Source organism: Esox lucius, chromosome 8 (genome assembly GCF_011004845.1).
Source record: "Esox lucius isolate fEsoLuc1 chromosome 8, fEsoLuc1.pri, whole genome shotgun sequence".
NCBI classification, from domain to species: Eukaryota; Metazoa; Chordata; class Actinopteri; order Esociformes; family Esocidae; genus Esox; species Esox lucius.
The window spans coordinates 20,308,970-20,320,524 of record NC_047576.1 but is presented as its reverse complement, the minus strand read 5'-3'; the positions used below and the strand labels follow the sequence as shown (position 1 = coordinate 20,320,524).

At 39.9% G+C, this 11,555-nt stretch overlaps 1 protein-coding gene across 2 annotated transcripts; it reads right to left on the bottom strand.

The window, feature by feature from the left end:
* Positions 1-2,902: 2,902 nt before the first annotated feature.
* cltrn (collectrin, amino acid transport regulator) lies at positions 2,903-9,473 on the bottom strand. Of its 2 annotated transcripts, XM_010872120.3 has the most exons (7): positions 9,318-9,473; positions 8,623-8,681; positions 8,435-8,520; positions 8,087-8,203; positions 6,905-7,099; positions 6,645-6,813; positions 2,903-2,990 (listed from the first exon to the last, which is right to left on the bottom strand). In XM_010872120.3, the coding sequence occupies exons 1-6, from the start codon at positions 9,409-9,411 to the stop codon at positions 6,681-6,683; spliced, it is 684 nt and encodes a 227-aa protein (XP_010870422.1). In that variant the 5' UTR covers positions 9,412-9,473; the 3' UTR covers positions 2,903-2,990; positions 6,645-6,680. The 2 variants fall into 2 exon arrangements, with proteins under 2 accessions (XP_010870422.1, XP_034149869.1); XM_034293978.1 differs by lacking the exon at positions 2,903-2,990 and having other exon boundaries at positions 6,380-6,813; positions 9,318-9,472.
* Positions 9,474-11,555: the final 2,082 nt, after the last annotated feature.

Sequence of the window (11,555 nt, the reverse complement as noted above, 5' to 3'; positions counted from 1 at the left end):
TTAGTCGAGGTAATACTCCTACATTCAGCTTGCTCAAAATCACCTTCCCATGCGAAGGCAACTTTCCTCACGCCACTGTCCTCCTCACAAAAACAATTGGTTTCCCTTTGCAAATCAACAAACAACATACTCAGAGGTTGCCTCACCTGTCGTATGAGCTCACTACAAAGAGCAGCATCTCTAACAATTTCTATGAATTGGTTCTACACAGCCTGATCCCTACACAGTATTTCACCCCCATTACACCGATTAGTTTCAGTAGATAGTGTCATCAAAGCATGTGAACATTCCCGCAGGCTCTTCCCTTTCTCTCTCCTTCCTATCATAGAACCGTCTGTGCTTGTGTCAGAGACTGAGCCTGCACAAAGATCTTTTAATACATCTAGAACCCTCTTAGAATCCTTGTGTTCTATTTCTTGCTTAGCTTCCCCTTCGTAGATATGAGACCGTAGATATAATTAGCTTCATGTCAGCGTCATGATCTTTGCAGCGTTTTGAGCTTAGAACATTGTAATTCATCAACCCAGTTATAGAACTAGACAGAACCTTTGTGTCCTGAAAACACTGGTTTTTGTATGTTGTAACATGCATGTTGCCTCAACTATGTGATCCTCTTCTCTCTTCCTGAAGCTGCAGATGGAGGTCTCCTTGGAGCTGCAAATGGTGGAAGTGATGGGGCATAAGATGAGACAAAAGGAGAAGCGGTGGGAGGGTCCTTTCCTGCCTTAAGCAGAAGAGTAGTCAGTTCGTCATTGCCACTCTTAAGTTGGTCCATCTCAGTCTTTTCTGCTATAACCTTTCACTGAGGTTTTTTGAGTTTCTCTGCCAGTTCTGCCACCGATATGACAGACTCAAATGGGGGGAAAGCAAGGAGGGTAGAAAAACTGCCCAAAGAGTGTTGCCGGTTTTGATCCTGGGTCCAGCACACCTTCTCAATGGTAATCTTCTCTTCAGCCTATGTCATTATTTTACAACTACCTTCCACTATAGACCCGACCTGTTTGAAGAACCAAACTGAAATGTTTGGAGAATGCACTGAGGCTCTTCCTCATTTATAGAGGCATAGACCAGTATTACATGTCATATACAAAAATATTTTTTACACAACAGGGTAAAAGTGCAAATGTCTATGTCAGTGTCAATGGATCCCAGGATTTTCAGGTCTTTTCCAGGGGGATACATTGACCGGTCTGTAATTTTGGGAGGGTCATGACCCCCGTCCCCCCTAATTCTGCACACCTGGTCACAGATCAGGTCTATACCATAACTAGCCCTAAATGCTTATTTTGTCAGTGTACATAAAAACAATGACATAGACCAACATCCAACCTAAAACTGCAATGCAGACTAGGATGACCCATCTGGTTAAAAAAATTTCCCCCCGCAAATGCAGCGCTATGTAGATTCTAAGCACTGCAATCTGTCTTTGTTATATGTTGTAGCTTCAAAGGCGTGGACCCAATTACAAGCCAAAAAGAATGTGGGCCGCACAGTTTTCTTATTGGCTAATGAAGTTCATGTTGGTCAAAGTATTCCACAGCAACGTTACAACATAGAAATTGTTGCATGGGTGCACCCTTTTTGTGTGAGTACCCCATTTGTATATATATATTTTTTTTTTTTAAGTGAAAATCTACTGCAATTAAAACTGCCCCTCTCTACCGGTACAATACACATTTTTGTCCGTACTTGTGTTCTTGTGAACTCGTTTGACATCATCTTTAATGGCCCAAGTAGAGTTCCAATCCAAAGAACGCAAGTTACCAAGAACGCCTAAAATGCCCGGATGTGTACCTGGCCTCTTATCAAGGATGCATGGGTTGGTGACTTGTTCAGCGATAACGCATCTGATATCACAGAAGTCAATGCAAGATTCAGGAGAGCAAGAAAAACACCACAACTGTAATAAGTTAACTTTTCTTATTTCAGGTGAACAGTACCTGTAAAGCAGCATCTGAAAAAAATTAGACCAGAAATGGGCATTGTAGTCACTGAATATTTGCTTATTTTATTTAAGAAATAGCTCATTTATAAATTTGCTCCGACTTTTCGATCAGCTAGCTAACGTTATTCATTGCAGTGGAGAGGCAAGTTAACGTTAGCTAAGTTAATTAATTACAGTACCGGTAGAGAAGGGCAGCTTTTTTAGAATTGCAGTTGATTTTCACTTTCAATGTCATATCATATGATTATGGCTATAGTCTCCATACAACCTTCTGCTGTTCATATTCACATTAATATTTTATTCAGGGACTATGAGGAGGTTACAGCCCTCATAGAGTGGAGGGGTATTGCGCAATAGCCAAGTACACATGCATCTCAATCCAGATAGGCAAGGACGCTTGGCAAGAACGTTCTTCTCAAGGACACAAGTAGGTTCTTAGCGTACTTGGAATTGATAAACAGTCATTGTTTCCTTTAGTCCAAAAATCTTGCCCGTTTCCGTACACTTCCCGCCGTTTTCTGCCACCACCAAACTTCAGTGACGTAACCTAAACGTCCACTCCAAATTGTTCTATATTTGGGGTTAAGTGTTGTGGGATTGTTGGCCTGGAGACTTAGAACAGAGTGTATGCGGGTCTTTAAAAAGTCTTGAAAATATTTAAATTAGTTAATCTAAATAAAAGGCCTACAAAAATCTTAAATTTTCTTATTTAGTTTTTTTACATTTCGTCTTAAAAAGGTATTTATTAAGTTCTGTTACTAGCATTGTGAAGAGTTGATCCAAAACATAATGTTGTTGTGTAGTTTGTGAAAGCATTTTAGCTCTGGTCGCACGCAGAGAGGAATTTTGTATAAGAAAATGTTATACATCAGCAAGACACAAGTTACGGTTGGCTGGTGATCTCCCAACTAGTGATGGGTCGTTTGCGAACAATAGTTATTTTTGAACTGATCTTCTTGGTGAATCGTGACTCATGATTCATCTCAGTAGGATCTTCAAATTTCGTTCACCGGAAGAAACGATGATCCACGGCACTTTGGATCACCTGAGAACGATGGAAGGCAAACAACTAATGAGGTTAAGTCTTAGAATTGTTCTGATCTCATATTGTCATCCTTAATGTTCCAAAATAAGAAACATTAGCTACAATAAATATTAGGACAGTAGGCTTTTATTCAACTGTCAAGTGATTATGTTATGAACATGTCTATTGGTAATAGCCAATTGACATGCTGTGTTTTGTTTTTACAAGTTTGTTATTGGCTAATGAATGCCACGTTGGTCAAAGACCAGACTTCCCGCAAAATTGTGTAAAAGTACCTGGGAACGAGATTAGTCTATACCAGGCATGGGCAGCTGGCGGCCCCCACCCCCTTTTTGTGCAGCCCTCAGATTAATTTAGAAAACAGTAAAAGGATATATACACAAAAAATATGAAAATAATATATACAGTATGTCATGTTTGACCTTAAATTCGTTTGAACCAAAATCTATGCTGGAAACAAAACATGAAATAGACTTGTAATAATTTTTTGCCTGTTTACACATAAAACAGTAATTTCAGGGTCTCAGAAAACTGTTGTGATGTTTTTCTGAGAGTGTAGCTGAGAATGTGCTGATGGTTGAGCCATAAAACACTTGATGATACCTATTACAGAAGTCTCTATACAAGCCAAAATATCATAGTGAAAACAGCAAAAAAAACTATACCTTTTAAAGTGTTAATAACTACATACAATACATGGACGTGTGTGTTTTCCAAGTTAATCTGTGGGCCCCTGATGATCATTACATAAATTCTGTGGGCCCCACCACCATCCAAGTTGCCCATCCCTGGTCTATACACAACCTTGGCCTATGTAAAACAACCGTAACCATGTCGAGTCTGACAGAAATCTGGCCCAAACATTCCCCTACTCTAGAGTAATGACAGTGCTGTACAAGGAAACAATCAGCTGTTGAACAGAATGTTCTCAAACAGAACAGTAATGATTCCTTTCCCAAGGAAACCCAGCATGTTGACTTATGATGACCAGTCAAATTAACCTGAATAGCACACTTTTTGTTGTTGGCTGTTGGGAGTTGGTAATGCTATATCAGATTATTAAAATAAAAAGCCATTGTGTGTGTTCTATCAGAGATATAACTCCCCATTAGAGTGATTTTGGGAAGATAAAAGCCACCAATGTAGCTGTTTAATTATTACTGAAGAACTAGCTGCAAATCCTTGTAGGCAAAATTTTACACCACATCTACTCCATGTGATGTGTAATTGCTGCTATTAGTTTAATGTGTTTCTTTGTTCCATCAGGAGTCCATAACGATTTTCCATGTGCTGTAGCTGAAAAAAGAGCTGGTCTTCAATTTAGTTAAACTTGATTCAATCTAAACAAAATAAAGATTGGAAAAAAGGTTCCTAAATAGCCAAGAGGGAAGTATACAGTATATCTCTGGCAGTTTGTTTACATGTTCTCTGATTCACAGAATATATGGTCATAATAAAAAATATAAAATTAAACCGTTTGCAAAATTTCTAGGAATGTACATTCAATAAAAAAACTTTAGTTTGAACACATGTTCATGTGTTGTTCAGAACAAAGAAAAGCAGTAAAAATATTGCAATAGGTAGTTGACAGTTATGAGCTACTGTTAAGTCCATAAATATTTGGACACTGACAATGTTCATAATTCTGGCTCTGTACGCCACCACAATGGATTTGTGATTAAACAACCGAGACGCAATTGAAGTGCAGACTTTAAGCTTTAATTCAAGAGGTTGAACAAAAATACCATATGAAACTTTTAGGAACTGCAACCATTTTCATACACAGTCCCTTTATTTCAGGGGCTCAAATGTAATTGGACAAATTAACACAATCATCAATAAAATTTTCATTTTAAAAATCCTTTGCAGGCAATGACTGCTTGAAGTCTGGAATATTTCCTCCTTTGTGATGCTTTGCCAGGCCTTTACCGCAGCTGTCTTCAGTTGTTGTTTGTGGGTTTTTCTGCCTTAAGTTTTGTCTTCAGCAAGTGAAATGTATGCTCGAATGGGTTGAGATCAGGTGATTTGGCCATTGCAGAACTTTCCAATTCTTTGCCTTAAAAAAACTCCTGGGTTGCTTTCGCAGTATGTTTTGGGTCATAAAGTGAAGCCCCGTCCAATCAACTTCGCCAACTTTGGCTGACTCTGAGCCCAATATATCCCTATACAATTCAGAATTCATCTGGCTGCTTCTGTCTTTTGTCACATCATCAATAAACACTAGTGACCAAGTTCAATTGGAAGCCACGCATGCCCATGCCATCACACTGCCTCCACCATGTTTTACAGATGATGTGGTATGCTTCGGATCATGAGCCGTTCCAATCCTTCTCCATACTTTTTTCTTCCCTTCATTCTGGAACTGGTTGATCTTTCATCTGTCCAAAGAATGCTGTTCTAAAACTGGGCTGGCTTTTTTAGATGTTTTTTGACAGTCTAATCTGGCCTTTCTATTCTTGAAGCTTATGAATGGTTTGTACCTTGTGGTGAACCCTCTGTATTTGCCCTTGTGAAGTCTTCTCTTTATGGTAGACTTGGATAATGATATGCTTACCTCCTGGAGGGTGTTCTTCACTTAGCTAGATGTTGTGAAGGGGTCTTGCTTTACCATGGAAAGGATCCTACGATCATCCACCACTTTTTTCTTCCATGGATGTCCAGGCCTTTTTGTGTTGCAAAGCTCATCACTGCATAATCTTTTTCTCTGAATGTACCAAACTGTTAATTTGGCCACTCCTTATGTTCCTGCTATCTCACTGATGGATTTTTATTTTTAGCAGCCTGAGGATGGCCTGTTACACTTGCACAGAGAGCTACTTTGACCGCATGTTGTAGGTTCACATCAACAACTTCCAAATGCAAATGCTATACCTGGAATCAACTCAACCTTTTGCCTGCTTAACTGATGAAGAAATAACACAGGAATAACCCACACATGTCCATTAAACAGCTTTTGAGTCAATTGTCCAATTACTTTTGGTCCCTTGAAAAAGAAGGGCTACATATTAAAGAGCTGTAATCCCTAAACCCTTCCTCCAGTTTGGATGTGAATACCCTAATATTAAAGCTAAGAGACCGCACTTTAAGCCCATACTCATTATTTAACTGTAACTTGAATAGATATATATAGGCAAAGAGCCAATATAACAAAACGTGTCAGTGTCCAATTATTTCTGGACCTAACTGTACATGCTGACTCCACCCATCATTTATTCAAACCAGTTATCATTGGCATTTCTCATCCTTCTCAAATACATGAATATGTGCCTCTCTGATGCTTCATTTTGGATTATTTTCAGATATTGAAACACTTATTTCTAAATAAGCTAATCACTGTTTATGGAGTGTTTAATATATAGTTTGAAAATTTGAAATGTCAATTCAAATTATTCACCAGATGCCACCATATAATCTACCAGAAAATTAAAAAGGAAACCCAATCGCTGATCGTAAGGTTTGTAAAAAATGCTAGACATACAAATCTTTGTTATAACAGTTGGATTGACATGTCTCAATGTTCTTTTAATTTATTCCCTGGTTGCTATTCATTTTTTTTGTTTTACTCATCGCTGCTGCGGTTTTAAACTGTAGTGCATTAAAATATTTAGGACTTCTAAGTTTTAATGTCTCTTATTTCATCATGTGCTTGTTTACCCCAGGATGTTGAGCAGCATCTTACAGGTGAAGTCTTCACAGATTTGTGAAGCAATCATCATCTTTGAATCCTCTATTGTAGGTGCCATCAAGGACAGTGCCATTCTCCAGTCCATTCACCTGTCTGTCCTCTTCATCCTGCTTATCTTCTGTCATCTCTTTTGCTTTCCTAGAATGGGATGAACTGTTAACACAAGTTCAATAACCAAATAAATCATCATGACTAGAGAGACTGAAGTGTTGTCAAAGTGTGGACTGACTTTCTCTTCTGAAGCACGGTGGATATAAGCAGTGCAATCATTCCAGTAAACACAGCCCCTATAACCACTCCAAACACAATGAGCCAGGGTGGGGTGGCAGGGATGGCAGGTGCGACCATCGTCGGGTTGATGTCAATAAATTCCAGTGTCTTATCTGTCAGGAGGAAGGCGTTGTTGATGCGACGTCTTGACATCCTGATTGATTTAGAACAGGTTAGTTCAGATTCAGATAGGACATCCTACTTTTTACAGGTCTCTGATCTCAAATGCTGAATAGTGATAACGCTTGTACATCTCATACTTAACAGGTCTCTGATCTCAAAATGTAAATGAATCTGTCTTAAAACTGCCTGTACATCTCATATTTTAGAAGTCTGTGATATCAAGCTGTAAGTGAATCTGTCTTAATACCGCTTGTACATCTCAACTTTTACAGGTCTCTGATCTAAAACTCTACTTGATCTTACAGAAACTTCCTCTGCATATAACTTATTTGATACAATTTTGAAGCACAAAATACCAAACCCATTCCAAGGCATTTAAGTCTCTGGCAATCCCTTCGGTCAGCACAGAATTGGGAAATTCTCTGCTTTTGGTTTCTTTTCCCCAAGTCTGGAACTATCTGAAGAGCCCCCAGCAGCTAGATGTTGTGGTAACCTCAGGCAGTTTCGGTTGTTTATCCAGACATAAGTTGATGTCCCGGATCAATAATTGCTGATGCTTTTCTTAAATATGTTTACATTTCTATATTGTAATTTTTCATTGTGTTTTTTACTCTGTAAAAATATAGGTTAAAGGTTTGTGTTTTACATTGTAAGCACATTAGGGGTCTGTTTATGCTAAACGTTTTACTACAAATATTATATATTCAGGTGTTTAGTTGTAGTGAAATTCTGGTTTTCAGAAAGTTTGTAGCAAATCTGATGTATTTCAGTATTTATGTAGTAAAACAAGTTGTCTATTGTCTGGAATAGTTCAACTACTATTGAAATTCATGACGTGGAGGCACTTTGCTGAGATGCAACAACATGAGGATGGAGCTGCTGTCATCCCTGATACGAATGAAACTAAATCACCTTTTTTCCAGCCCCCAAAATTGATGTAGTTTTAAAAAAAATATTAATGTGCGGGGAAAAACTGGGGGTAAACTGGGTTGAGATTTAAAGCAGACCAGTACATTACCTCACAGCCTTCTCCACATCTGCCTTAGATATTAGTACAGTGGGGTTGCTTGGGGATGTCACCACAAACCAGAAGGACACCCTCTGAGTTTCATTACACACTATAATGTTGTCGACACTGGAAAAGTCGCAAAAACATTACTCTGTAAATGCCATTTTAACAGCATTACACAATACACCAGGAAGACAGTTTTCTCAAAGTCATAAAACATTCCTACAGGTATGCTGGAAATTATTCTTTGGAAAGGTATGGCAAAATTAAACAAAAGGTATACTGTACAATACAGTTTTTTTGGATTGACTTAAAAATGCATAGCATAAGTTGTAATGAAGCAGTACATTTTCTTACTTGTACGTTTCTATTGCAGAGTATGTCCTCATGGCAAAGGCCAAAGACGCTCGGAAAAAGAACATTTCGTTCTCATTCCAATCATACTGCAGACAAAAAGAAAATACATTTCATCACCCAGTTTTAAATGTTACCTGTTTGTGATTTAGGGCAGTGACACTAACATGTAATGTAAAACTATTGCTTACAGCCTGGTCTTTCAGAGCAGTTTTGATGCTGATTCGCACTTTGTAGGCATTTGCAGAACCTACAGAGAAAATTAGATAATTTTTTATGTTAGTCATATAGCAGACAAAACGTATCCAGATAAGTTACGGCTAGTGCATTCATCTTAAGATAGACAAAAAGTGAGACAAAATCACATTATTCATCTTAAGATATAGGTAGTTACCAGCAAAGTTAGGGGTAGTTTTCCACAACAACAGCGAACATACAAAAACTGTTTTGTGGGCTTGAAATGGGTTGATGGGTTGATTGACACAAATATTACAACTATGAGAAATTCACAAGGAAACCAGCAGTAAATAAGACACAATATACATTTATTTTCACTGTTTTCATACTGTTTCTGATTTCTTTACTCTGCACACCGTACCGTATTCACTGTGTCAATTCTAGTAGTCACTGTTTAACCCCAACCCTAATTTAACAGTTTAACAAATCTCAAACCAAGACAACTGAAGTAATTCTCATGATAACCATTCTCATAACCATTCAAGTATTCGGAAGAAAACTCTGATCACTTGACAGTTATTGAACAGTCTACCTGTTCCCAATACAAAGTCTGTAATTGTATGCAAACCAAAAATCTATCTATGAATCTATGAACAAAATCACAACGCTGTGAGGACCAAAGCGCCTTAGATCATTCTGAGTAGCTTACCAGGTTGGCAGATATTTTGTGCCAGGGCAGGTAATCCTGCCAGACAGAGCACAACCAAGATTCTCCCAAACATCCTCTCTGAACATATGAGCATTGCTAAGAATTTGCTGTGTTTCCAGCTCAGTAAAATTCCCAGAGGTCAGACATGAGGAGGGGGAGGAGGAGCGGGTAGGAGTTCAACAATAGAATAAAACAGGGTGGTTTAAAGATTAAACTATGACACAGCTGTTTTCAACAAACCTCACTGCCCACCTTAAAAAAAGATTTACAGCCTTATCTTATACAGCCCTCTCTTACAGCCCTGTTAACCTGCACAGCATACATGGAAAGCAAAATAATAGAGTGCACGTAATGCATGTGGAGCAGTGAAAGCACTACAGATGTGGGATCTTAAATCGATCATGTCTTGTTGATGTGCCTTTTACCCTTCCAAATGAATTGCAGATCAGGAAGATTTACATGATTAATTAACAACTAGCACCAATATGCTGTTACATTAACAGTATTGCTCTTTAACCCGAGCTTAATAGCCAAATCAAACTGAACACCTAACGATCAAGGTCGTTATGGAGTAAACTCTAGAGTCCTTTTGCTGCTGGACTGCCTTACTGCAACAACACTGGTCAAATAGACCCTTAGCTAGTATGTGTCCAAGCAGTCCGAGAAGTGGAAGAGATTTAATAGTGTGAAAGGGAGGCAGGCCTTGTGAAGTCTGTTTACTCAGCGGGCCTGCTTTAGTGTAAATTCACAACCTCTGTTTGCCTTGCTTACAGGTTTTTTTTTACTATGGAAAAGATGTCCATGTTAAGGAGTATTTGTCATTCAGTAGCAATACACACTACAGTTCAAATGTTTAAGGTCACTTAGAAATGTCCTTGTTTAAAAAAAAAGCCATATAATTCATCAGAAATACAGTATAAACATAGTTAATATTTAAATGACTATTGTAGCTGAAACTTGATTTTTGTCACTCAATGGTTCAAACTGTCCTGCATCCAAAACAGACAAGAGGCTGACATAATAATGCTGCTCACCTCCTTCAGTTGGGTGTAGGGCTGGTTCAGGGGTATGGGGATGTGCAGACAGAGAGTAGGGCTGGTTCAGGGGTATGGGGATGTGCAGACAGGGAGTAGGGCTGGTTCAGGGGTATGGGGATGTGCAGACAGGGAGTAGGGCTGGTTCAGGGGTATGGGGATGTGCAGACAGGGAGTAGGGCTGGTTCAGGGGTATGGGGATGGGCAGACAGGGAGTAGGGCTGGTTCAGGGGTATGGGGATGTGCAGACAGGGAGTAGGGTTGGTTCAGGGGTATGGGGATGTGCAGACAGGGAGTAGGGCTGGTTCAGGGGTATGGGGATGTGCAGACAGGGAGTAGGGCTGGTTCAGGGGTATTGGGATGGGCAGACAGGGAGTAGGGCTGGTTCAGGGGTATGGGGATGTGCAGACAGGGAGTAGGGTTGGTTCAGGGGTATGGGGATGTGCAGACAGGGTGTAGGGTTGGTTCAGGGGTATGGGGATGGACAGACAGGGAGTAGGGCTGGTTCAGGGGTATGGGGATGTGCAGACAGGGAGTAGGGCTGGTTCAGGGGTATGGGGATGTGCGGACAGGGAGTAGGGCTGGTTCAGGGGTATGGGGATGTGCAGACAGGGAGTAGGGCTGGTTCAGGGGTATGGGGATGTGCAGACAGGGAGTAGGGCTGGTTCAGGGGTATGGGGATGTGCGGACAGGGAGTAGGGCTGGTTCAGGGGTATGGGGATGGGCAGACAGGGCTGCTGAGCATGAAGCTGCATTTGTTGGGCTTGGCACCAGGCAGGGACAGGGACAACTGATTTAGTGTCAATAGTTTGCTAAAAGTTTGCCAGCATTGATTACATTTAAACTGAAAGAAGAATGAAATGTAAACATTCATAATATTCTGTGAAGATACTAATTTACTCTCCACTGGCACTCCTCACGTAATTCACTGCTAGCAAATACTGTCCACGTGTGGTTTGGGGACAGGACCGAAACATTTCATGGGGGGGGGGGGTGCGCGCAATACAAAGGCTCTCTGAATGTTTACTTAATTCAAAAAGTATGAAAAGAAAATTGGATGAGTGTATAGGTTAATAATTGTTTGTTGATATTTTTTTAGGGCCCTTGTCAGTCACAGGCCCTTAGAATCATCCTAACCCCAAACCCCCCCACTCCACCTCCATATAGTGCCCCTGTCCAGTGCACAACTGTGCAAGAGGAAAAA

Bases quoted from the DNA above. Each gene is read 5' to 3' on its own strand.
- cltrn (XM_010872120.3), bottom strand. From the start codon at position 9,411: ATGCTCATATGTTCAGAGAGGATGTTTGGGAGAATCTTGGTTGTGCTC. The intron at 8,682-9,317 runs GTAAGCTACTCA...TTTTCTCTGTAG, and splicing joins ACAAAATATCTGCCAACCTG to GTTCTGCAAATGCCTACAAA. The intron at 7,100-8,086 runs GTAATGTACTGG...TAAATCAATCAG, and splicing joins GATGTGGAGAAGGCTGTGAG to GATGTCAAGACGTCGCATCA.